This window comes from Sceloporus undulatus, unplaced genomic scaffold (assembly GCF_019175285.1).
Source record: "Sceloporus undulatus isolate JIND9_A2432 ecotype Alabama unplaced genomic scaffold, SceUnd_v1.1 scaffold_14, whole genome shotgun sequence".
Taxonomy (NCBI): domain Eukaryota; kingdom Metazoa; phylum Chordata; class Lepidosauria; order Squamata; family Phrynosomatidae; genus Sceloporus; species Sceloporus undulatus.
The window spans coordinates 2,132,559-2,160,378 of NW_024802936.1; the positions used below are offsets into that span (position 1 = coordinate 2,132,559).

Here is a 27,820-nt window from a genome sequence, read left to right on the forward strand (position 1 = left end):
TGTTTCTTTCTAAAAAAAAACCTCTTCCATATCAGATCTTTTAGCTGCCCTTCATCCCTCCACCCCCCTTTCATGGCCTCTACATCTCTTTTTAAGCTTTGTTCTACCTGTTGTAGAAAAGTTTCATTGTTGGACAGATACTCCCCATTTTTGTTTAGGAGAGGATCACATCATTGAGTGCTGCTTGATTTATAAGTCCTTTACACCTCAGGCCTTGAGAAATCAAGCTCAGAGACTTAACATCCACTGTTGGGAAAAGTCAGTCAGTCGCTGATCATGCGGTTGCTAAGGGCCCATTGTCATCGGTTTTGTTGCATCACCTCAGAAAATACCAAAGACATTGAAGGCTGTTCTGAAAACAACTGCACCTCCAATATCTGTGCTGGCCACTTCGATACTGATCACTACCGATTGTGGTCTTTCGGTTCTGACAGCTACCTGTTCTGTTCCATCAGTACTGTTTGGTCTTGATCATGGCATAGTTATTCTGCCTACTGCTTCTCTCTCTGTCCAGGAGGTGCCTTCAGTCTGTCAGACCTCCAAGACAGCTTACTCCTCCAAAACAAAGAAGTGTGCTGCTGCCTCTACAGATGACACTGATTGCCCTGAAGGGACGGAAAGGCCTAAGGAGAAGAAAAGGCATAAACAGCCTAAGCCACTGACATTGGCTTTGGCTGGAGTAACTCCGATACCAACATTGAAGTCAGTGCCTTCTGGCCCTACACCATCCAGTACCAACGTCTATTACACTTGCTTTGGTACCAATGGTGGAATCGATACTGAAGGCGATCCTGGTGACAGTAACGTCAAATCCTGAGGTCATTCTTCTGCTGGTTTCGAAGCCTTCTACTATGATGTCTCCATTGCCCCTGGTACTATCTTCACTGCCATCGCAGATATTTGTCTGTCCATCTGGGGATTTCTGCTTTTCTACTCCTCGTCCTCCACCTCACCAACTCTTGCATCTTTGAGTGGACTGGTCCCCTTATCATACAGGGAGTGTACTGACAGATCTCATTCGTCTTCAAGGACATACTGCTATGGGGATGATTCCTCCTACACCTCTGCTTCCTTTATTGATTGAGAGTAGCATGAGGAATATTGAAGGGAGAGACCTTCTTCTTAACACTTATACTCACCATCATATTGAGACCGCTACCATAGAGATTCTTTCAATCTCTTCCTCAGTACTGAGAATGCTTCAGGTCCCAGTCTTGATATCCATCTCAGTACCGATCTTCTCAGTCTGACTTTACGTTCACTGCTCTACAATTCCACCTTCACTGTTTCTTTGCCCTCCATCACGTGAGCCATCTATCTACCCTTTACCATCTTCCAATGAAAGCTTCTTGTGGTGACACAAAGCAAATGTAGGCATGCCAACAAAAACGATTAGTAAATCCTTCCACATCCAGTAATTTAGTGTTATCTAGAAGAATCCAATTAGCTATCCAGGTTAATATGCTTGCTTGATAATATAATTTTAAATCAGGAACACCTTCACCCCCTCTTCTTTTTGTCTTGTCATGATTTTCCAATTAATTCGTTGTTTCTTACTATTCCATATGAATTCCTTTATATCTTTTTGCCATTCTTGTAATGGTTTCTCATTATTTAGTATGGAAATACTTTGAAATAAAAAAATTGATTTTGGGCAAAATCATCATTTTAATAGTTTCTATCTTTCCTGATAGTGATAATTGTAATTTTTGCCACCTCTCCGTGTCTTTTTAAATTTCTTTCCACAACACTTTATAATTATTGTCAAAGAGGTCCTTATTCTTATTAGATAACCAAATTCCAAGATATTTAACTTTACTTTGTATTTTACAATTTGTACAGATTTCTATCTGTTTGTCTTCTTCTTTGCTTAAACTTTTGGTTATAATTTGAGTCTTTTTTTTTCCTGTTAATTTTAAAACCGGAAATCTTGCCAAATTCTTCTTTTACATTGAAAAGTTTTTCTACTTGTTGGTTGGGATCTTCCAGAATTATAACCAAATCATCAGCAAATGCCTTTAATTTATATTCAGGTCCTTTAATTCTCAGACCTTTTATGTCTTCTTCTTTTTTTTTTTTTTTTTTTATTCAACAAAACTCCTGCAGACCTGGAAATCCATTAGTAGTGGATTGGTCCTCTGGCCATTTCTGAATGAATCTTCACGGTAAATCCAATCTGTCATTCCCTCCACTAGGTATCTGCTGGCTCTAATTATTTCATATCGAAGTGAAGCAAATATTTCACTGTATTTTATATTTTGATATTTAGTATTATTTAAATGAGGTGATATATTGTTTGATTTAATGTTTATAGTTTGGTCTGATTACTCTAAAATGAGTATTTGTTCTGAATTTAATGTTTGTTTCTTTTAGACCACTTGCTGATGATCCGAAACATATAAAATGCAAACTAAAAGGATCAAATATATTACAGATGGGTGAAACACTACAAAGTGAAATAGGTAAGTAATTATAATTAGGGAACATTGAAACTGTAAGTTTGTTTTCTTGTTTTCCATCTTTCATTTCCTTCTGTATTGATAATCTTCCTGAAAATGTATATAATACATATTTGCACACTCATTTATCTTAATATGCACATTTTTAATATTTTTGGTAAATGATAAAATATTTTGTGCACATTTTCACTATTATACCTATCATACTATATATTGATTTGGAAATTATGTTGTAAAATTTTGAAAGGTAAATGTCACCATTTAATTAAGCCCCAGTTTATATAGAATCCAAGGAACAGAAATTTGTTAATTTATGAACTAAATAAATATCTTATTCATTACTATGTGTAACTCTTAATATTTTTGTATTGTGACTCCTAGACCTGGAGAATATTTATTTATTTATTTATTGTATTATACCCTGCTCTTTTATTAATATCTTTGATGGAACACTGAATGGAGTGTAAGCTATAGCAGTGTAAGGTCTGTAAATTGCACAGGTTGAAATCTTGCTACCATTCCTTACTTGCGCAAGTCTCAGATAAATGTTGGTATATAATAGTTTATGATGAATTGCCATCATCATAGTCTGCTCACAATTTGATGAATATAGAAAGTCAGTATTTCAGATCTTGGTGAAAGTTATATTTTTACACTGTTAGTGTAAGCTGGGTCATCTCTAAATATACATCCTGTTCAACCCAGTTCTACATTGTTGTTGTATATGTGCTTGCTGTTACTTGTCACCATCTGTATTGTTGCACATTGTTTTTGGAAATAAACTCAGGTTTTTATAGATAATTATAGTAGTATTTATTTCAAAATGTGTTGTATGACTAGGCAGTGTACAGCAGAACAAATAAACTGTTTGGAAGGAATCAGTAGCTCCATGTGCTCAAACTTTGAAATGGGATTACTAACAAAATCTTTTTTTTTTTTTTAAACTGGGATACTTAAAACATTCTGTGATCTTACATTTTGAGGTTTTGTGGTTAGACTGTCAGGTCAGGACTTAGCAAATCCAGATTTGTTGAGTCAAGAGGTTCACTGGGTGACCTTGGTCCAATTCTCATAGCTTGATGTACCTCATGGGGTTGTTTGGAGGATAAAAGGAGAGGAAAGTTCTGTATGCTGCCTGGATCTTACTGGAGGAAAGGCAGTATATAAATGTAACTAAGGAAGAAAGAATGCTTGTGTTGCTGACTAAGATCCTGCTTAACAAGAATCTAGGCATTTTAGATAATAATGGCCTAGATAGCTATCACATAAGATATGATTTAATAATTAAGGCTGACATCCTATGCTCATTTGCCTGAAAATAAAACCTTATAAACAGCGGTTCTCAACTTGTGAGTCGCAACCCCTTTGGCGGTCGAACAACCCTTTCACAGGGGTTGCCTAAGACCATCGGAAAACACATATTTCCAATGGTCTTAGGAACCGAGACACTGCAATTTTATGGTTGGGCGTCACCACAACATGAGGAACTGTATTAAAGGGTTGCAGCATTAGGAAGGTTGAGAACCACTGTTATAAACAGTGTGGATCAACACGGCTACCCTTGGATATGGGTCATATGCATGACAGTGTCGTAAAATTGGAAGGGACATCTTGTCTCTGCTGTTGCCATGCAGCTATCTATAAGTTATTGTAAAGTGTCAAGGAGGTCTATGAATGTGTAATATTCTGTGTAGGTTGTAATCCTGTAATCTATAGTACAGATCAGGGTGGTGGGCCTCTAATGGTAGGGACCCTGAACCTATCAGAACCTACATCTTATTTCCTAGTGCTACTGCCCCACTCATACCCTCCCACATTTCACTTTAACACAAGTTGTGCTGTGAGTCTATACATTTTGTTTTTATTCTGGGTCATGTGCCTTTTAAAATGAAACTACAGGGTTAGTGAGCAGCATATTAAGAAGGTGTGGAGCCCAACTCTGACGTTCATTGTAGCCCTTGCTATAAGATTATATTTTCAATATTACTTTAATTTATTTTATAAGTTATACATTCAGAATTCTCACAGTTTCTAATTCTTGTTCTTTTAAAGAGGTGATGATTACAGATCAGCACGGAAATCACATTCAGACCCTACCATCATCTTGTGTGACTTCTTTTGGAATTTCTGGAAATGATCTGGATAGGTCAGAACTGAAAACTATGTGGCAGGTATTCCCTAATATCCCACAATATAGTATTTATATCTGCAAGAGGATTCATATTACTTTAAACAACAAGACAAGAAACTGGTGCCGGTACCTCTTAACATTCATATAGATATGCAGAATGTATGCTTCAGATGATTATGGTTTCTCAGCCAACGTTTCAAGAATTCTAAGGTTTGGCAAGAGATCAGATTTGAAACAAAAAGAAACATTTTTTAACTGTATATATAATAATTTTTATGCAGGGGTTTCCTGATTATTTCAGGAGTTCCTCCATTGCGAAAACTGCCTTAGACAATTACTTTTGAGACTGTAAGGATATTTATTTATTTAATTATTTCCATGCTTAATCTCTTTTGTTTTCATGGTAGTTAAATTAATAGTAGTATTTTTTTTTTGTTTACATCTACAATGAAAGAGGAACATATTCAGAGTTGAACAACAAATATAGCTTTGAGTGTTCCATTAACACAAATAGGGAAACACAGAAGATGGCATATTTTTCATTATCACATAATGAAGCAAAGTGTAGCAAAAAAATTTCCTGAAACTAAAATTAAACAAATTTTAATTGTATTTTTTAAAGTCTGCTGTGATCCTGCCTTGATCCATTTGGGAGAGGCTGGAACATATAATTTAATTTAATTTGTTTTATTTATATACCGCTATTCCAAAGATCATAGCGGTGAACAGCAAGTAAGCTAATTAGCAAGTAAGCTAATTTGCCCCCAACAGTCTGGGTATTCATTTTAGCGACCTCGGAAGGATGCAAGCCTGAGTCGAGCTTGGGCCCTTTTGCTGGTCTTGAACTCGCAACCTTGTGGTCTTGAGTGAATGGCTGCAGTACAGGCATTTAACCACTGCGCCACCAGGGCAATGTTTTTCACTTGGATCCTTATTAAGAGGGGATCTAGTAACATAATGAACAATGTCCACAGTCAGTTTTACAGAACATAGCATATTGTGGTTTGAACAATAATTTCTTATAGTAACTTTCTAAGAAAATACTTAATTTTGTAAAGACAGTGCTACATGAAGCTAAGACTAAAAAATAGAAACCTGTGTTTCTCAGAACTCAGTCATTTTTCAGGTGCCACAGGGCCTTCCTAGTGGCACCAGCTTTTGTCAACTTTCTGGGTGATGAACGTGTGGTAATGATGATGAAGACAGCTTTACTTAGTATTGAATTCAGTTACTGTTTTGTAACTCATGCTTTGTCAGTTTAGTAGAGTATATGCTCACATTCTCTCAGGAATTCTGTGGCATGCAACAGGTTTAACTCCTTCAAAAAGACACAGGGTGGAAAAGATGCAATTAATGTCATCTTTGCCCAGAGGAAAGTTACCACATGATCACTTTCTTTCTTCCTCTTTCCAACTCTTGCTTCCATTGTTTGTTGTCTTTTCAAGCTCTGTTTTTGCCCGTTCTTCTGCATGTCCTATTCTAATAGTCATGGTGATATTGGCCTTTCTTTTACTAGATTGTTTTCCATTCACTGTTCCTCTGTAATCAGGGTTCTGGGTCCTGTGCAAGTCTCTATGCATACAGGCCTACAAACAAAAGTCTCCCAACCCTACATTCACATTCATTCATGCAAAGCAGGACTTGAAGGTATTTTCAACATGACTTGCCATTTCCTGCATGTTAACATGTTGTTCATTTTACCTCTGACTTCCAGACAACTTTCTAAACCCTTTAGAAAACCCCTTCCCCTTTTTCTGGAAGAAGAGTTCCATTTTGAGAACAGTGGCCTCCTTATCTTCTCAGATCACCCTTCCTTTAGTGTCAAAAAGATGCATAATAAAAATAAAACTTTGAACTCTGTATGTTTTAATAGATGCATGTTTATTCTTCTCGGGTCTTTACTGTGAAGTATTTTTTTAATCACATTTTTACAGAGAAGACAATTCAGTGGCATTTTCTTTCCTTATCTTTATTATATGATCCTTTGTAGGAAGATACCCAAACTTTTCGTGTCACAGGCATCAGGTTTAAGCCATGTGCACCTGGAATCAAAGAGTTATGCTTTGCTTGGCGTGAATTTTCTCATTTTGTGAGATTAAAATTGGTGGCAGGACCTCCAGCCAAACTGATGCTTGTAGACTGGACAGCGTTGGAAGAAGTAAGTGTATGTCATGTGATACTAACTTAAGTATGTCATGCTGGCAGTTCTTTCTATAAGTTAATAAGTTTTAGTAATATGAAATACTTAACATATTTTCTAGCATGAAATGTAACAGTGAAACAAAAGGAACAATTTATATCAAAATACCTGTTATGATCTGTTGTTTCTCATTGAGCCATTCTCTGTGGGTCAGCAGTAAATGACATAGCCAGTGAATACTGTAAATTTCTAGCACATTGCATAATTTCATATAGTCTCTTTTTCTGTTTCTAGCCTCTGTCAGTGATTAATGGCAAAGAATTACACAAACCTCTTATAGTCCAGGTCTGTGATGAGTGGAATAACCCATCTTCTGAACCTAATGTCAAAATCAGCCTTTTGAAACCTACAAGTGTAAAGGTACTTCAGATCTGACTGTCACTCCCCATTATATCTTACATTCTTAAATACTTTGGAATTATAGTTCTTCTTTGTGGTCTCTGGAAATCACACAAAGGGGTTATTCTGCGCCTCCGTAGTAAAGCTCCGAAACTTCTGGAATCACTAGGGAAAACTTAGTTTGCAACTTTTTGGCGGTAACTCTTCCCATTATCAGTCCCGCATCTCTCTAGTTCCTTTCATCCACCGTGTGAGCAGCTTGAAGGAACTATTTGTGGAATCGCTATTCTCCAAATGATTTTGGATTGATTACTTCTTGTTGAATTTGATTCTGACTGTTTGATCATTCTATTGGACTTTGTCTCGATGATTGACACAAATCGGTTGACTCTTGGACTTCTTTTAATGGATTACATTGTTTCACCCTGGCCTCCCACTTTACTTCATTCAAACGTGCCGTTTGTGGAGGTAAAATCCCAGGCCAAGATCCCTATGATACTTGCCTACTCTGCTTAGGGAAAGATATGTTTCCTCTTGCCCATTCTGCAAATTGCTGACCCCCAATCCTGAAAAAATCGGGATTCCCACCTGAAAGCTGCATTGTATCAGCAGGCTCTACAACCAGCTTCTACCTCTAAGGCCGAGGCCGCTTCATCTGTTAAAGAGAGCCCCCAGAGATCTAAATCTGATGACACTGCTGCTGGGGATCACTCTCCCAAGCTGAAGGGCAAGTCGCCTAAGAACAAGTTGTTCAGGCATGGGCAGAAATCTGAGAGGGAAAAATCTGACCGGGAAATGTCTGACTGAGATCCCACGTCTCTAACTAAACACTCTTCAAAGTGCAAACACCATGCTAAGGAGACCTCTCCCTTGAGGAGGGAAAAGTCACCTGAACACTCCTCCAAGAGTTGCCGTTTGGCTTCTCCTGTGGGAGAAAAGTCTGATAAACCTAAGCGTCCCCCTTGGCATCCTAGGGCTCTGACCCCACTCAAGTCCATGTGGACCCTGACACCTCATTGATCTGAACCACTGGTTCTCCTGTCCAGGGAACCTTTTCCGGAGCTCCAGTTGGTGCAGCCCAATCTCGGCTCGGAGTCTGTGAGATTTGGGAACCTGACCCTCGAGTCTCGATGCCTACTTCAGCCATCCGCCATTGGACCAAACTGCAGCTTGCCATGGACATCGAGTTGAAGTGACGGCTGAAGTCCATTACAAGCCCCACCACGATGTGGTTGCTCAAGTTTATGATGACCCCACCTTTGAAGAATTTCCAGACCTGGTTTATGATGATGAGACTGATTGTTATTACACACCAGTAGATATTAATAAACTCTGCAAGAACTCCTCAGGCATGCATCACTCTCCTTCTCTGGCGTGACGCAAACCTGCTGCCAGGGTCACTACACCCACCAAGCCTCCACCAGTACTGTTCACCATGGATCTCTACATGAGCATCCCCTTCCTCGGGCCCATTCTGATACCTCACCGGGATCATCCTGGTCTTCTTCATCTAAGCCAGTGGTTCCCAACCTTCCTAATGCCACGACCCTTTAATACAGTTCCTCATGTTGTGGTGACCCCAACCATAAAATTATTTTTGCTGCTACTTCATAACTGTAATTTTGCTACTGTTAGGTAAATATCTGATACGCGCAATGTATACACTTTCTAAATGTGAGCTTGCATTTTTCAACTTGTAGAACAAAAATTCAAATGGAGGACACTTTTAAAAAAAAAATATGGAGGACATGCTAAAAAATTTGCTGATTTTTTAAAAAATGTTAATATAAATGCATGTTTTGGAGGCTTCTATAGACAATTGCCCCCCTTGCCCGCCGCTTGCTCCCCTTGCCTGCCGCTTGCCCCCCCTTGCCCCCCTCCTCCTGATAGGCCAAAGGCTCCGCCGGCAATTGGCAGCAGGACCGGGCTGGGGCCGGTCCCAAGGCCTTGCCGGGCCGCATCCGGCCCACGGGCCGCAGTTTCCTACCCCTGGTATAGTGTCTAGATCAAGAGAAGTAATAGTGCCAGTGGATTCTGCTTTGGTCAGGCCCCACCTAGAATATTGTGTCCAGTTCTGGGCGCCACAATTCAGAAAGGACATTGAGAAACTGGACCGTGTCCAAAGGAGGGCGACAAAAATGGTGAAGGGTCTGGAAACCATGCCCTATCATGAACGACTTAGGGAGATGGGGATGTTTAGCCTGGAGAAAAGAAGGTTAAGAGGTGATATAATAGCCCTGTTTAAATATTTGAAGGGATGTCATATTGAGGAGGGAACAAGCTTGTTTTCTTCTGTTCCAGATAACAGAACCCGGAACAATGGATGCAAGCTACAGGAAAAGAGATTCCACCTCAACATTAGGAAGAACTTCCTGACAGTAAGGGCTGTTCAACAGTGGAATGCACTCCCTCGGAGGGTGATAGAGTCTCCTTCCTTGGAGGTCTTTAAACAGAGGCTGGATGGCCATCTGTCAGGGATGCTTTGATTTGGATTTCCTGCATGGCAGGGGGGTTGGACTGGATGGCCCTAGTGGTCTCTTCCAACTCTACGATTCTATGATTCAAATATGGGGAAGGTAGTTTAAAAAGAGGGAAGGGGTGAGGAAAGAAGAAGGAGAAGTGGGGAAGGAGGAGGAGAAGGCTCCTCCTCAGGAAGGGATGGTAGTTCAAAAAGGAGGGATGGGAGGAGGGACAGAGAAGGAAGAAGAGAATGGCGAAAGGGTGGGCTGAGGAGGAGGAGGGATAGGGAATGGGGGGGAGAAAGAGAGAGAGCTTCCCTTGCACTATGTTTTCCGATGGTCTTAGGCGACCCTTGTCAAAGGGTCGTTTGACCCAAAGGGGTCCCGACCCCCAGGTTGGGAACCACTGATCTAAGCAGTCTGTGAGGAAGGCCTTGGTGGTCCACGAGAGCGTGGCGCTGACCGACGATGTCAAAACCTTTACAGAACAGGTCATACAGATGTCAAACACTCTCAGTATCGAGTTTAACCATACTGACAAAGATTCATTGGACCCTATTGAGCAAGGTATACATGGGAAGATCCAGACACCACCTTCAATTGTCTTTCTACCTTCCATGCAAAAGATCACTCAACGATCTTGGCAAACTCCAGCCACTATCCCGTCGACATCAAAGAAAATAGACAATTTGTACTAGATTACACCATCCTCAGCATCCTGACTCCTTAAACACCCACATCCGAATTCCGCAGTTGTCGCAGGGGCCCAGCAGTCCTTTACTCTAAAAACATCCTCCTCCCCAACAGATAAGGAGGGTAAGAAACTGGACAGAATAGGAAAAAAGCTCTATGTGGCCGCTGTGCTTGACCTTAAGGTTGCAAATTATTCTGGGAGAGGATGCTATCCATCATTGATGAAATTCCCGATGACAAGTGAATTGTCAGTCTGGCTTTACACTCAGAGGCCCACGCGCTGGGAGCCCAACAGATTAACTCGGCCCGACACTCGATGGATGAATTGTTCAGCCAAGGTTTTCTTGGGATCGATTGCACTTCGGTGCCATGCCAGGCTGCGGTCCTCTAACTTGACACTACAAAGCAAGACTCTTATTGAAAACATGTCATTTGATGATACCAGACTATTCAGCAAAGATACCGATGAAAAGCTGAATTTTTAGTGTAAAATGAGAGTGGCTGCGAGGCGTCATGGTATGTCTCCTTCCACTTATAGGGGCAATTTGAGGCGCCAGTATGGAGGCCAGTGATCTTCTTATTCTCATTGAGAGGTATTATCAGTACCCATACTGTTCCTTCCAGCAACAGGAACTTCAATACCCTGCTCAAGACCAAGGGCACCGAAGATACCCATCCCAGTCATCTTCTTCATCTGGGCAGTGATAGCCTTCCCAGCAGCGGTACTGTCAGGGATTCTGCGAAAAGGGCTCAGATTAAGCAAAAAAAAAAAAAAAACTGATGGGATAGAATGCATTCCATCTTGACCCCCTTTGGGGATAAACTTGGCCCTTTTTCTAACTCATGGGCCATGGTGACTTCTGACTCTTGAGTTCTTACCATTGTCTGTAGGGGCTATGCCCTAGAGTTCAAAGTGCTCCCACCCACTGGAGCTGGGATTTCCTCCACCACCCCCTTAGACATCCTACTCGATGAAGTGTGCTCTCTGTTGCAAAAAGGCGTTGACTCTGCTCGGGCCTGTAGCTGCTTTTTCTCCTGTTATTTTTGGTGCCTAAAACAGATGGCGGCCTTCAACGCATCTTGGATTTAAGACACTTGAATTTCTACATGTGTCATAGTCGGTTCCGTATGGTAACTCTTTCTTCTATTTTGCTGTTGATACACAGGGACCACTGGTTTGCCATTCTGGATCTAAAGGATGCATATTTCTATATAAGAATCAGGCAAGACCACAGAAGGTTCTTAGCATTCGCTGTCTGGTCCAATGCTTTCCGGTTCAGAATGTTCCCCTTTCGTCTCTCCATGGCACCGAGAATCTTCACCAAAAGTATGACTCCAGTAACAGTTTATCTTTGGCAATGAGGCATTGTCATCTTCCCTTACCTCGATGACTGGCTCTTTGCAGCCCCGTCCCGAGAGGAACTGTCTGATTATATCGATTTTGCCCTGTCTTTGCTGGACTCACTCGATTTCTTAGTCAATCTGGAGAAATCCCACCTGACACCAAGCAAACGGGCTTGACACCAAGTTCATCAGGGCCATGCTAGATTCCAAAAGGTCCCTAGCATACCTGCCCCCAGACAGGTTCCAAGCTCTCTCCAAGGTGGGCAGAGACTGTTTGACTCACAGAAGGATCACAGCTTGAACTGCCCAAGTGGCTGTGGCACACATGGCCTCCACCAGTTATGTCGCCCTGCATGCACGTCTCAGGATGTGTCCTTTTTAAACCTGGCTATTTTCGTTCTTCGACCCTGGTGCTGACCATCCTGACAAATAGCTATCGATACCAAGACCAGTCACCAGGACACTTCAGTGATGGCTCGATCCCAACACTGTATGTGTAGGGATGCCGTTTCTCCCTCCTCAACCACAGACAAGTCTCACGACAGATGCCTCCCTGGAAGGGAGGGGAGCTCACACTTTAAACATGACTGTAGAAAACAAGTGGTCCCTCATCGAGAGAACTCTCCACATCAATGTGCTGGAAAGCTCTCAAGGCCTTTGAGATTTTGCTTACAGGGCAGACAGTTCTCCTTATGGCAAACAGCACCACGGTAATGGAGCAAGGAGGAACCCTGTCCCCGGACCTACTGGAAATTACTCTGCATTTGGGACTGGTGCATACTCAGAGGAATATAGTTGCAGTCCATCCATCTCCCAGGGGAATCAAAACTACCTACAGTAGCAGACCAGCTCAGCAGGTTGTCAGGCCCAACACGGTATGGAGCCTTTTCTCCAAATGTGAAACACTGGACATCGACCTCTTTGCCACGCACCTGAACAATCAGTGCCGACAATTCTGCTCCAGGATTCAGTCTGCAAACGTCTGAGGAGACTGAGGAGGTGTGTTCATTTTTCAATGGTCGGGAAAGTTCCTCTACAACTTTCCCCCTTCCCTCTGATCACAAGAGTCATTGCAAAAATGAAGACTGACAGCTTGAACGCCATCTTATTAACCCCGTGGTGGCCCAGGCAGCCATGTTTTGCATCACTACTTCATCTGGCCCAGAGACAATTCGTCCAACTGCCACCCCGCCCGGACCTCCTGACCCTCCACGGCGGTTGGGTCAGACATGGACATGCTTCCACTGGTTGCATGGAGGATCCATCCTTAGAAACTCTTATCAGCTTTGGTACATACGGTCATCCTAGCGGCTCAAAATCCCTCAACCATCAGGTCTTACTCCTTCAAATAGAGAAAATTCCAAGACTTCCTTACCACCAGAGGTCTTTCACCATCTGATGTTACAATTTCAGTTGTTTTGGACTTTTTGATGTCCCTGGCTGACGCAGGACTGAGTTTTTCAACTCTAAAGTGTTATCTGGCTGCCATCTGCTCCCATTATCAGTTCGATGGAAAACCCTCCTTCTTTTAGGATCAATGCGTCAAAAAGTTCTTCAAAGGCTTCACAAGCCTTCATCCTCCTGCATCGATACTGACACTATCTTGGAGCCTCGAACTAGTCCTTGCCTTCCTATTGGGGAAGCCCTTTGAACCCATGGTCACTACAGATCTTAGACTCCTAACTTGGAAAACTGCCTTCCTGGTGGCCATCACCTCAGCTTGACGTGAGAGTGAGATTTGTGCTGTACAGGCTGACCAGCCCTACTTTTTTCTCATAAAGACAAGGTCATGCTCCGGGCCGACATATCCTTTCTCCCCAAGTGTCATCCTTCCATGTGGAACAGGACATTGTGTTGCCTACCCTGGCATTGAACCCGACTTCTGATACCAAGTGGCGCTTGCATGCGCTGGATGCCCTAGCCTTTTACATACAAAGGACTTTGATTTCGAGACATTCCGATAGATTGTATGCTACTTGGAACTGAAGTGTGGACTCTCTGTTTCTGCCTGTTTTAATTAACATGAAATTAATCACTTACCTAGGAGCATGAATATTAAATACCATATATACTCATGTATAAGTCGACCTCATGTATAAGTTGAGGTCAACTTTAGGGGCCAAAATGTGGGTTTTTATATGACCCGTCGATAAGTTGAGGGTCCGACTTAAGGGGGACTCCAGCGGGGGAGAGGCTGCTGGTGAACGCGCACCCTTGCAAGCCTGTCCCCAGCTAGGCTTTCCCCCACAGAGGCAGCCCAGCGAGGGAGCGGTCTCCAGGGCGAAGACTCGCCCTGGGAAGCCTTTCCTTCGCTGGGCTTTCTCTGAGGAGGCAGCCCAACGAAGGAGAGATCTCCAGGGCAAAGGCTCGCCCTGGGAAGCCTTTCCTTCACTGGGCTTTCTCTGAGGAGGCAGTCCAACGAAGGAGAGGTCTCCAGGACAAAGGCTCGCCCTGGGAAGCCTGTCCCTCGCTGGGCTTCCTCTGAGGAAGGAGCCCAGCGAAGGAGAGGTCTCCAGGGTGAAGGCTCGCCCTGGGAAGCCTGTCCCTCGCTGGGCTTCCTCTGCAGAGGCAGCCCAGCAAAGGAGAGACTCCAGGGCGAACACACGTCCTTCCCGGGCTCTCCCCAACTTGGCTGCCCCTTGCAGAGGCAGCCCAGCTGGGGAGAAGGTTGGTCAAAGACCTATTGCCTCTTGCATAAGTCTACCCAGGATTCTGGAAACTGTTTTGGGGCAAAAATTTCTTGACTTATAGTCGAGTATATATGGTACTCCAAAATTTGCTTTATATCTGTTTCATGATACTCCCTCCTCCACTGACCAAAGCTTCTCAGTCTAACTCATTTGTGTGATTCGCAGAGACCATGAAGAAAAAGGACAGATTGCTTATCTGTAACTGTAGTTCTTCGAATGGTCATCTGCGAATTCACACAAATCCCACCCATCCTCCCCTCAGTTGTGTCCTCCTCATTACTAATTCACTCTGTCACTGCTGTGTGGTGTACTTTATGGAACTGGAGAAGCATGGGACTGATAGGGGGGGGGTTATATTGGGATGGGTGGAGATGCCACCAAAAAGTTGCAAACTTTTTGCCTAGTGATTCCAGAAGTTTCTGAGCTTTACTATGTGGTACAGAATAACCCATTTGTGTGAATTCACAGATGACCACACGAAGAACTACAGTTACAGGTAAACAACCTGTCTTTTTTTCAAAATATGGAATGATTAGAACAATGTATATATGGTGCTATCAGTTTGATTCTTTACAGTAGGATAGATACTTGCTCCTCTAATTTTCAGTCTAAGTTTTTACACAGGAAAAACAGAAGAAGGCAAATCAAGGCAGGGGATAATCAGGGAAGAAATTATGAGACTGACATTATATAAGACTTAGTTATAGTAGAGGTTGGGAATAAGGAAACAAGAGTTTGAGAACAAGGGGTTTGTTTTGTTTTGTTATTTGCTGAAGTCCTCATGGAAAGATGGGTCTTGAAGGACTTGAAATTGCCTCACAAAATACTTCATTATGCCCCTTCCCTACTGGTTATGGAGAAATAGCTTTGCTCACCTTGATGGATGGCCTGTGGAGGTAACTGGACTGGGGCAATGTGTCCCTGTTGGTTCTGCTGGACCACTCAGCGTCTTCTGAGTCACCTCTCTGGATTGGGGCTTGGAGGTACAGTTCTGCAGAGGTTCTGCTCTTTCTTGGAGAGGCACTCTGAAAGGGTGGAGCTGCATGAACCTGCTGAGAAAGGATGACCCGAGTTTGGGGTCAGGTGTCACCAGTATGCTAACAATACCCAGCTTTATCCTCTATTCCACCTAATTCCAAGGAAGCTGTTCCTCTGTTAAACTGGTGACTTGCAGCTTTAATGGACTGGATGACTGCAAACAAATTGAAACTTAATCCAGACAAGACAGAGGTGTTCTTGATCAGTTGAAAGACAAATCTGAGAATAGGGATTCTGCATGTGTTACATAGTCACATTTTCCACATGTTTTAATGCTTTTATGTTGTTTTTAACTTGTATTGTTCAAAATTTATTAGCCACCTTGAGTCCCAATATCAGGAAAGGCTGGATATAAATAAATAAAATAAATATTAAATAATAATAAATATTTTCTTCATGGAGCATCATCAAGCATTTTGAGAGGCAGTTTCAAGCATACAAGGGAGAAAAACAGGTTATTTTGAGGCAGCAGGATACTTTCAGATGGGAGAGAATGATCATGAGCAGGGTGTACTGGAGTTTAAAGTAGAGTACTTTTCTAAGTAAAGATGAAGAGCTTTTGTGTCTGGAAGTAGAGCATATTTTTAAATAATGAATAATTTTAAATAGTTTTAATTCAATTTATATTTCATCTTTTTAAAGACTCTGGAATCTTATTATATAATCTTACATCTTCTGCTAATCTAGCAGTTCGAAAGCAAGAACCACTTTGTTCTGTAGGAAGGTAACAGCATTCTGTGCAGTCATTCTGGCCACATGATCACGGAGTCGTTTTCAGACAACGCTGGCTCTTCAGTTTAGTAACAGATGAGCACCGCCCCTTACAGTCAGTTATGACCAAACATTCATGTCAATGGGAAACCTTTACCTTTTTCATATATGAAACACAGTTCTTGTGTGGCTAGATTAATAACAATCTGAGGATGACCAAAGTACCTGTATACATTTTCAAGATATAAAAATATCTCCTACTGTTTTGCAAGCTATATACTAGGATTACTGAAGAGATACTGTAAGAGAGGGAATACAAGATTTACCAAGTCTATCCAACAGTCAGCCTTTAGTCTATTTGAATATGCTCTTCTGATAGAACCAACATTATCAATTTAGCTTCAGGAGAAAAAAGTGGAAAATTACAAATTTATCAGTTCAGTGTACATAGGCTAGATAGGCAAAACATCTAATGTGAGAAAATATAAATTAAATGAAAAGCCTGTTTTTTCAGTGACTGTTACTCATGCCTCTTTACTATTAAGAAAAAAATACATTTTTATTCACAGATGACTCCTTCAAATCTGCTTCTTAAAACAGATGAAAATGGTAGAGCAAATTTTGGAGTCATTACTATTCATGCTCCTAGGTAAGTGATTAATTTCATGTTAATTAAAATATGTAAATATGTTAGAGATACAAATTTAAATTTCTAGCACTGTAATAGAAAATATTTGTGTATATTTTACACACACACACATCAGTACCAATGTAACATTGATGATTAGTTTTATAAAAATGAAACATTTGGCATTGAGATCTGACAAGTTGTCTGTTGAGACTGAAACCCTACCCTCCATGTTAGAATCAGGGTGAGGAGTGGCAGAACACAGAGTCATGGGTGACTGGGATTTGTCGATTGAAATTTGGACTTAGATTATGAGACAAGTTTGTAGATTCAGTGTAAGCTATTCTTATCGTACTAATTGTACGACCTTTAACATATTAAAATTGATGCAGTTAGAGCCAGTCAAAATTTGTTAGAGTTAGTGTTGAGGTAGGACAGTCTTCTTTATTATATATCACATGGAATCAAGAAACATGTGAAGATGAACCCCAAATTTTGGAAAACAGCTGGGAAGCGGCACTCAGAGAAACTGGAAAAAATAAATCACCAGGACAGACAATACCGCAGTTGAACGGCTTCAAACCATACAAACAGAATCAACCAAAATAGGCCAAGAAATATGGAAAACAAAACAGTGGCAAACAGACTGGAAACAATGAATATAGATTCTCATTCACAAAAAAGGAGGCAGAAAAGATTGCAGTAACTATAGGACCATAGTTCTAATCTCACGTGCAAGCAAAACTTTGCTTCAAAATTCTGCAGCATAGATTCCAATCATATATGAAGAGAGAAATCGTGGATGTCCAAGCGGGGGTCAGGAAAGAAAAAGCACTAGGGCTCACATGACAAACATATGGATAATGGAGCGAGCCAAAGAATTTTAGGTAAAAAATCAGCATGTGCTTTATAGACTATAACTAGGCCTTTGACTGTATAGATCATGAAAAGCTGTGGAATGCTCTTAAGGAAATGAAAGTGCCATTACATCTGATAGTCCTGATGAAGAATCTGTACTTAAATAAAAGGCTACTGTAAGAACAGAAGACAAAGAAACAGAATGGTTCCCAATTGGTAATGGGGTCAGGCAAGGCTGCATTTTATCACCCTTTCTGTTCAACTTCTATGCAGAAAATATACATAGAGCAGGTTAGACACTGAAGGAAGTGGAATGAAGATAGGAGGAATGCACATCATCGATCTAAGATATCCAGACAACCCCATACGACTAGTGGAAAACATCACAGACTTAGAACAATCACTAAAGAAAAATAAAGAGAAAAGTGCAAAGGCAGGCATAATGTTAAATATAAAGAAAACAAAAATACACAGGGGATTTACATACAATCAAGCTAAAAAATGAGGAAACAAAAATAGTTAAAGATTTCCTATACCTTGAATCAAACTTTGATCAGAACGGAGACTGCTGTCAAAAACTCAGAGCAAGATTAGGAATGAGAAGAGCGGCTATGCAAGAACTAGACAAAATCCTAAAGTGTAAAGATATGCAACTGAACACTAAAGTTTCCAAGCTATCGTATCCTCAATTACCATGTACGGATGTGAGAGCTGCACAATGAAGAAAGCAGGCAGGAAGAAAATTAATTAATTTAAGATGTGGTGCTTTAAAAGAATACTGAGAATACCATGGATGGCCAAAAAGACAAACAACTAGGTCCTAGACAAATCAAGCATGAATTCTCCCTGGAAGCTATGGCGGGTTACAGACGCACCCCCCTAACCCTAGTATGGACTGAGTCCGTACAAAATGGCGGCTCCCCTTCCACATGGGGGCCGCCATGACAACGTCATGACTGCGCCGCCTCTATACGGGGCGGCGCACACGTGACGTCATTGGTCCGCTTAGTGCGCCCTTTGCGCAGACCAGGTTTGCAGCACTGGTTTGCGGCACCGCTTTGCGTCGCTGGGCGTAGCCTCCAGACGGCTGCGCCCAGCAAAGCAAGGGAGAAAGGGGCCAAGCGGCCCCTTTCTCCTCCTCCCCGCCGCCGCAGGGTGTCCTTGGGGCTTAAAGCCCCAAGGACACCCCTTTCCAGGCTGCAGGGAAGGGGCCTTTTGCCGCTTCCCCGCAGCCTGAAAAGCGGCGGATCGTTCTGGCAGCTGAGGCCCCGATACAGCGGGGAAAGGAGCGAGTACAGCCCGCCCCAAATGGGCGGTCTGTAACCTGCCTAAGATGACTAAATTGAGGCTGTCATACTTTGGCCACATCATGAGAAGGCAGTACTGATTAGAAAAGACAATGATGCTGGGGAAGGTAGAGGGCAGTAGAAAGAGAGGAAGACTGTATGCCAGATGGATAGACTCAATCAGAGAGACCTTAGCAGGGAAGTAAAAGATAGGGAGACTTTGAGGTGTCTCATTCACAGGATCCCCATGAGTTGAACTCAAGCAGCTAACAACAACAATAATATCTATTTTTCAGTTCTTGTGTTCCATCTGTAAATACCGCCTTTTTACTATTGAATTAGTAAGCTTCATTTTGTTTATTCAGTGAATCCTCTAGCCTGAACTTAAATATTTAGTTCTTGTGGATCTCCCAGTGGCACCTTAATTTCAATCTGTTTTGTTTGCTCAGCTTCCATCTGAGCAAGGGGAATACACCAAATGGAATAGTGGCAACGAAACTCCATGAATTAGACCTTGGACATAGTGAATTAGTTATTAATATTGAAGAGACTAATAAAATATAGGGAGGTCGTATGGACAGGTTACTCACCTGTAACAGTATTTCTTCGAGTGGTCATCTGCGAATTCATACAAATGGGTTTCACTGCGCCTGCGCAGTGCTGTTCGGATACTTCTAGAATCACTGGGCAAAGTACACTTTGCAACATATAGAAATTTTTTGGCGGTAACCCCGCCCCCCTCCTATAAAGCCCCGGTTCCCGCTCTTTTCTCCAATTCCAAATTTTTTCCGCCAAGTAGGTGATATAAGACAGAGCCAAAGTGAGCAGGACACCAAGGGGAGGATGGGCGGGATTTGTATGTATTCGCAGATGACCGCTCGAAGAAATACTGTTACAGGTGAGTAACTTTTCCTTCTTCTTCGTGGTCTCTGCGATTCATACAAATGGGTTTAGACCAGTACTTCTCAAATAGTGGGGCGGGCCCCCCAGGGGGGGCGCGAGGCTCTGTTATGCAAAGGTGTACTTATAACAATTTTATAGACAAATGATACTATTTACAGTCACGCGGGGGGCGCGAAATGTTTTCTTCTTCCCAGGGGGGCATGACAGAAAATAATTGAGAAGCACTGGTTTAGACTGACAAGCTTAGGTAAACGGAGGAGGGAGTGTCCTGAGACCAAAGCTATGGTAAACCAAAGACATATTTATTATAACAATAAAACACCTTGAACCATAAAGGAGTCAGTCTTGTTTGTTTACGAACACCTCAAAGCACACAAGCATTGCAGAACCTGAGGAGGGAATATAAGGCCATGCAAGACCAAACCCCATTGGAATAGTACAAACCAATCAGGACAGCAATAACATTGAAGAGCCTGAGAGGGAAACGTAGGGTCACGCAAGACCAATCCTACTGAAATAGAAAACATCATTAGGTCAATGTAAACACAAGCAATGTGTACAACACATGACACAGTCAACACCAGTAATGCAGTCAGTGCAATCCAGAAACCAACACAGCCCTCCCAAAAGCTGCGTCCCGTATGGCCCTGGTGTCCAGCCTATAGTGTTTTATAAAAGTCAGTGGCTGGTACCAGACAGCAGCCTTGCAAACATCCACTAAAGCAGGGGTAGGCACGCTTTTTGAGCCGGGGCCCGGGTTGCTGTCCCTCAGACAACTGGGGAGCCGAAGCCAAAAATTAAATAATTAAATATTTATTTTTTTCAAATTTAAATAAATAAATAAACCGGGGCAAATGTAGGACAAAATTTTCAAATGGACGACACTTTTGCTGATTTTTTTTAAAATGTTAATATAAATGCATGTTTCGGAGGCTTCTATAGACAATTGCCCCCCTTGCCCGCCGCTTGCCCCCCTTGCCTGCCGCTTGCCCCCCCTTGCCCGCCTCCTCCTGATAGCCAAAGGCCCCACGCCCTCACACAAGAGGCCAAAGGCTCCGGCGGCAATCGGTGGCAGGACTGGGCGGGGGCCGGTCCCAAGGCCTTGCCGGGCCACATCCGGCCCACGGGCCGCAGGTTGCCTACCCTTGCACTAATAGATCCCAGCCAGGAAGGCAGAGGATGCTGCGACCGCTCTGGTCGCATGCGAGCGCACCCTGACCGGCGTTGGTCTGCCCGACAATTCATAACAGAGATGGATGGTGTTTGCTACCCATTTCGATAGTCTTTGGGCCGGCAGACCTTTCCTTGGTTCCGAATAGCACTGAAAAAGTCTTTCGGAACGGCTGGAACCCGTTGTCCTGTCCAAGTAGAAAGCCAAAGCTCTCCGAACGTGCAGCATGTGTAAGCTGCGCTCATCTGGAGTGGACGGGTTCGAAGCCAAAGTCGGTAACACAATGTCCTGGCACATGTGGAAGAAGGAAACCACCTTAGGGAGGAAGGTGATATCAGTGCGGAGTACCACCTTGTCCTTGTGGAACCGGAGGAAGGGCTCATCCCTCTGCAAGGCACACAGTTCCCCTGCCCGGCGGGCAGAAGTGATGGCCACAAGGAAGGCGGTCTTCCAACTCAATAGTCTTAGGTCAGTTGTGGCCAAGGGTTCAAAGGGCTTGGATTGGAGAGCAGACAGAACAACCTCCAAGCTCCAAGCCGGGGCAGGGACCGAAACCTGGGGGTGGAGGTTATTGCAACCTTTTAAAAAGTTTTTCACAAGAGGGTCCCTGAAAAAAAGAAGGCAAACCATCATACTGAAAGTGTGAACAAATAGCAGACAAATAACATTTGATGGATGTGAGGCATAGCCCCGCATCCACCAACGACATCAAAAACTCCAGCACCACCGGTACCGTAATGCAGTGCGGAGACAGCTCCCTTTCACCAAGGAAGTGAAGGAACCTTCTCCACTTGGAGGCATAGGACCTCTGGGTTGCAGGCTTGTGCGCAGCACGGATCACCCTCTGTACCGACAGTGGAAGCGATGTCAGCGCCAGAGCCTCCATGCCACCATCGGCAATGAGTCGGTGTCGGGGTGTCGGACTCTCCCGTCTTGGAGGGTCAGAAGGTCCGGCCGTGGTTCCAGTCGGAGGAACTCGTTGTTGGATCGGCGAAGCAGCAGCGGAAACCATGGCTGTCTCGGCCACCATGGCGTGATGAGGATTGCATCAACGCGGTCCCTCAACATCTTGGAGACCACTCTGGTCAGCAGTGGGAATGGGGGGAAAGCGTAGATCGTCTCCCCGGACCAATCGAAGGCAAATGCGTCTACGAGGGATCTCTCGTGTCGCATTCGGGAACAGAACTGGGGGCAATGGCTGTTGGAGGCTGACGCAAACAGGTCGATCTGGGGGGTTCCCCACCGACAAAACAGGTCGCAAACCGTCTCCGGATGAAGCCTCCATTCGTGGCAGGTTGAGGAAGCCCTGCTGAGTTGATCTGCTAGAGTGTTCTCATCGCCTGGCAGGTGAATCGCCTGGAGAAGGATGTCTCTGTGGATGCACCAGTCCCAGATCCTCAGCGTAATGTCCAAGAGAGTTCTGGACTTGTTGCCTCCTTGCTTGTTGACATAGTACATCACGGTTGTGTTGTCCGTTCTGAGCAAGACCACCTTGCTGGTGATGCTGGATTTGAAAGCCTTCAGTGCCTTCTCCACAGCCAACATCTCCAGTGCATTGATGTGGAGAGTAGACTCCTGTTGAGACCATCTTTCTCTCACACACAAGTCCAGGAGATGAGCGCCCCAGCCCTCCATCGACGCATCCGTCGTCAGGGTCATTTGAGGCTGAGGCTGGGTGAAGGGCATACTGACGCAAACGTTTCGGGCATCTAGCCACCACATGAGGGAAGTGGTCACGGGCCTTGGTACGGAGAGCCATCTGTTTGGGGAGTCCGTCAAGGGGTCGAAGACGGAAAGGAACCAAGACTGGAGCGGCCTGAGACGCAACCGTGCCCACGGAGTCACGAACGTAGTGGACGCCATGTGTCCCAAGGCAACCTGAATGTCTCTGGCCTTGACCCTCCTATGAGATCAAACAGCGTTCACCGCAGTCGACAAGGCCAAGAAGCAGGAAGTAGGTAGGCAGTAGACTCTTCGGAGTCGAGGATGGAGCCGATAAAACGGACCTGCTTGGACGGGACCAAGTGAGATTTTTCGAGGTTGACCACCAGTCCCAAATTTGACAGGAGGCGCAGGGTGAATTGTATTGCGTCTTGGAGCTCCTCTCACGATGGGGCTGTCAGCAACCAATCGTCCAGGTATGGAAAGACGTTGAAGCCCATCCGATGCAGATAGGCCATCACCGGGGCCATGCACTTCGTAAAGACTCGTGGAGCCGTGGCCAAGCCGAATGGGAGGACATTGTATGCAACAGAGCCGATGGCGAAGGCGAGGAATCTCCGGTGGGATTCTCTTATCCCCACATGGAAATAAGCGTCCTTTAGGTCCACCGTCGCAAACCAAAGGTCCTGGTGAAGCAAGGGCAAAATGGAAGCCAATGTTACCATGCGGAAGAGTCTGTACTGCAAAAAAGAATTAAGCCCCCTTAGGTCCAGGATGGGCCTAATTCCTCCATCTGGTTTCGGCACCGTAAAGTACCTGGAGAAAAAGGCCCTGGGCCATAACTCAGGAGGCAAGAGTGAGATGGCTCCTTTTTGAAGGAGAGAGCGCACTTCGTTGAGAAGGGTGCCCAAGGGGGCAGTAGAAATGAAAGCTCCGGTGGGTGGGAGCTCCTCGAACTCGAGGGTATAACCCCTACAGACGATGTTTAAGACCCAGGAGTCGGAAGAAATGGAGGCCCAAACGGTGACAAAGGGCCTAAGGATGTCCAAAAAGAACAAAGCAGAAGGGGCGAAGTGCGTTGGGGATCTTCATGCCCTCTTTTTGCCCTGGTCAGGATCCTGCCGGCGGTTTTCACGGTACCGGGACTGCTTACGGCGGCCAGAGGAAGAGGAAGACTGAGACGGGTACCTCTGGCTCTGTGAGCCCTGCTGGTGAAATTGGCGCTCCTGGTAAGGGGACCTTTGGAACTGACCTTGATGATGCTGCCAGGGACAGAGTCACTTGCAGAAGGAAGAAGGCCCTTGCGCAGACATGCCATGCTTTCTTGCCGCCGCCTTCATTCTGAATTTTTTATTCGGCTTCTCATCGGTGTCGACATGGAACAACCCCGAGTCATCGATGGGCATGTCCTCGAAGGTGGCTCGGATGCTCGGGTTGAGGTCCAATCCTCGGAGCCAAGCGTGTCTCCTCAGCGCGATGGACGCCGCCATAGCCCTGCCCGAGCATTCGATGACATTCCTGGTTGCGGTGATGAGCCAGCTTCCAATGGAGTGGGCCTCATCCCTGATTTCAGTAAGGGTCCTCTGTACTTCGTCTGGGATGTCAGGAATGATGGGAGAGATGTCCTCCATCAACGTCTGTACGTAAGCCCCCATACAGGCCGTATAATTGGTGGCCTTCGCTGCCAAAGCGGCCGCCGAATATGCCTTACGGCCAGCGCATCAATCTTCCTGGCCTCCTTGTCCATCGGCGAGGTGGCCTGGCGCTGGGTAGAGGTCTGCTGGGCACCCTCCACAATCGCCGAATTCTGACGCGGGTGGGCAGTCAGCCAAGGAGCGTTAGGTGCCGAGACCTTGTAGAGGGATTCTATCTTCCGCGGGGGTCCCAGAGGTGAAGAAGGGGCGTCCCAGGAGCGTTTCAGGATCGTCTCCAGAGAAGGCAGAAACGGAATGACCGGAGGTGTCTGGACCCGACCGTGGACCCGTCGCTTGACTGGGTCTTTGGCATCTTCCTCAGGGTAGGCCAGCTCAATGTCCAGAGCCCTGGACATTTTAATCACATGTTCCCCGAAGGAACAGACATCATCCAACGGGGAGGCGGCCTCCGGATGGTGCAGATCTTGGGGGGACTGGCGAGGAAGATCATCGTCCTCATCAGAGTTGACAGGAGGATCCGGCTCAGAATCTGAGGATTTGACCTGAAGCACTACATTCGCCCTGGACCTGTCCACTGAACGAATCACAGGTGGAAGCGAGGCCTTCTTTGAGGTGCCCACGGGGCTGGAACGTCTCTCATCCCGGTGCCGGTCTTCCCAAGGGCGATCGCGAGTGGAAATTTTAGTCATCGCCACCTCCTTAGGGACCTTCATATAAAACTCATCCGCTTCGGAGTCGTAATAATAACCACCATCATCCAGACCTTGAGATGGAGAGAGAGGGGCTGGAGATGGAGACCTGGAGCGCTGGCCCTGAGAATCCTCATCCTCCGACAGGAGAAAGGGAACAGTGGTAGACGCCGACAGCCCTGGAACCGAGGATGGTCGCTCTGCATCCATCACGTCCCTCACGGAAGCGTGGTCGTCACGAGGGATAAGCGGCCGCTCCTGATGGGATGCGGAAGGAAGGGTTCCCTCTGTTAGAACAACAGACGTAGACTCCGCACGGGGGCGAGGATGGTCTTTCTGGTCTGACTTTTCACCAACATCTGCCCTCTTAGATGGGGACTTGTCAGAGTGGTCCCGCGAACACTTAGCCTTCTTGGCAACTGACACGTCTGGAGTCTAAAGTGATGCCTGTCTCTTCTTGGCCGACTTCGACTCACGTGGGGCATCAGGCGGGTGGGAAGAAAAGGATCGGCGACTCCGAGATCCTCGCTCCGGATTTGGGGGCATCCTTCTTGTGAGAGCCAGACTTCGCCTTCGAAGGCTCGGTACCATCCGCTCCAGTCGGCTTGGAGCAATCCTTGGAGGATCCGGAGCCGTCTTTGGATGCAGACGGGGCCGCCTTACGGGCCTTATGGTCGGAGACCGCCCGTGTAGATGACGTCGAGGCCTCTCCGGGGACTCCCTGGTCTCGTGATGGAGTCGAGGCGGCGGCCGAACCCACTGACCCTGATTTCTGAGGGTGTTTGGTGGGCTTGGAGGTGGCACTGGGCTTCGTGGAGTCACGGGCCACAGTGGAATCAGAGCTGGGCTGCCCGGATGCCAAGGGCGGTGCTGTAGACAGCGGGGCACTGGCCAAACCCTCGCGGATGGGAAGAGCCGGAGCTCCAGCGGACACCGAAGGAGCTGAGGACGGGCGAGGATCCCCTTCCCGGATTTTACCCTGGGCAGTCACGGACGTCAGTCAGGATTCCCTATTTTTCCTAGCCTGGGAAGACATTGACTTACAGAGAGGGCAAGCCTTGGCATCATGGTTCCTTCCCAAGCAAAGAAGACAGGAGGTGTGCGGATCCTGCACCGGGACTTTTCCCCTGCAGACATCGCATTTTTTAAAGGGAGGAGACATCGCTACCGAAGTCGACGCGTCAAAAACAAGATCCAAATCGAGGTCAACAGTCCAAAAGTCCAGTACACGGGGGAAGAAGAAACGCCAAAGTCCAAAAACAGTCTGAGTCAAGAAAAACCAGTGATCCAAAACGAGCTAACAAGAGCGAAGTTCCAAACAGCAGCCAAACGTAGTGGAAAAAAGGAACTGGGGAAAAGAGCAGGAACCGGGGCTTTATAGGAGGGGGGCGGGGTTACCGCCAAAAAGTTTCTGTATGTTGCAAAGTGTGCTTTGCCCAGTGATTCTAGAAGTATCTGAACAGCACTGCGCAGGTGCAGTGAAACCCATTTGTATGATTCGCAGAGACCACGAAGAAGAACCACAGTCAAGAAGGCCAACAGTCTAACCTGCAAAAGTGGAGACACCGAAAAACATCCTGCAAAGAAGATTTTAATTAATAGCAATGCAGAACAAGATAGTCTTCCAGATGCCCCAGTCCAAAGCATTTAGGGTTGTAAAATCAAAGAAAAGCAACCTTACTTAAATCATGCTTGATAAACAAATTGAGAGGCACTTGAGGATCCTATGATAGTAGCATAATGCATATCTGATAGTTTAAGTTAGGAATTTGTCTACCATATTCTAAGCCAGTTGTAGTTTCCAGGTGCTTTTCAAGGACAGCCCCTTGTACAACATTATCCAGGAATGGATAGCAGTGGACAATTCATCTCTTCAGGAAGGGGTAGAATTTTTTTCCTTGGTCAACATGGTGAAAATTAATTCATTTAATGTGAGCTACTGCTGCAGTATGAGCAAACCCTAAAAAAAAAACCTTTAGTAGGGTTGGGGAAATTGAACCCATCCAGAACAGGTTCAATACTCTTTCCTTTTTAATAGCAGCACCTTTGACTTTCTGGACTAGGAAGGATATATTTGACTTTCTGTTTAGGAAGGATATATTAAGATTTAGCTACTATTTAGCCTTCATCTTTTAACATTTTACTGATTCTTGCCACTTGTTCATGATGTCTGCAGCTACACCTGAGGGAAGAGCTAGTTTGCCATTCACATATTGATGGCAGCCAACTCTAAAATTTGGGACAACTTCTCCCAGTAGTTTCATATATATCAGTGCTTTTCAAACCATGTGATGTGGGGGACCAGTTCTCTTTTTTTTCCCCTGTTGTGCCAGGGACCAGCACTGTATTTGTGTCTGTTGGCTACAATTGTTTCTTTCTTTCCTGGATACTTGTCAGGGACTGTCACAGGTGGATGGACAACAACTGTTGAGTAACACTGATATACATGACTCCATGTACTTCATTATGGACATGTTGAAAGTGTTTAGGAAGGATATATTGAGATTTAGCTACTGTTCTATGTTTCAGGGGAGAATATACATTGCAGTTTAAAGCCTCATACTACAAAAACACATTGAATTGCCCAATAATTAAATTAAATGTTCTGCCTGATCCCGAGAAACCTATATGTTTGAATGTCAAGTATGACAAGGATGCCACCTTTACAGCTGGAAACACCTTTCCTGGTAAGTACTTTATTTGACATTTTAATGTAGCCATTTGGAAGATCTTTGTTTTTCTAATCAAGTGGCTCCCAACTGTGGATCCTGAGAAGCTGTTGATCGTCATCTCACAAAAGCTCCATTTGGTGTGTCCACTGGTCAGGGATTCTGCAAGTTTTTATCCAAAAATTAACATTTGGAGACTCAGTCCTTAATTACTGTCCTAAATACCAGCCATTAT

At 44.7% G+C, this 27,820-nt stretch overlaps 1 protein-coding gene across 2 annotated transcripts in view; it reads left to right on the forward strand.

The window, feature by feature from the left end:
* The window catches only part of LOC121917290 (structural maintenance of chromosomes flexible hinge domain-containing protein 1-like), a 138,301-nt gene that overhangs the window by 72,766 nt on the left and 37,715 nt on the right, over positions 1-27,820 (forward strand). For both annotated transcript variants that reach the window (XM_042443104.1, XM_042443106.1), the window contains exons 27-32: positions 2,374-2,462; positions 4,512-4,630; positions 6,581-6,748; positions 7,025-7,150; positions 16,634-16,713; positions 27,446-27,603. In XM_042443104.1, the coding sequence (XP_042299038.1) occupies positions 2,374-2,462; positions 4,512-4,630; positions 6,581-6,748; positions 7,025-7,150; positions 16,634-16,713; positions 27,446-27,603 (740 nt within the window). The remainder of the gene's footprint in view (positions 1-2,373; positions 2,463-4,511; positions 4,631-6,580; positions 6,749-7,024; positions 7,151-16,633; positions 16,714-27,445; positions 27,604-27,820) is intronic.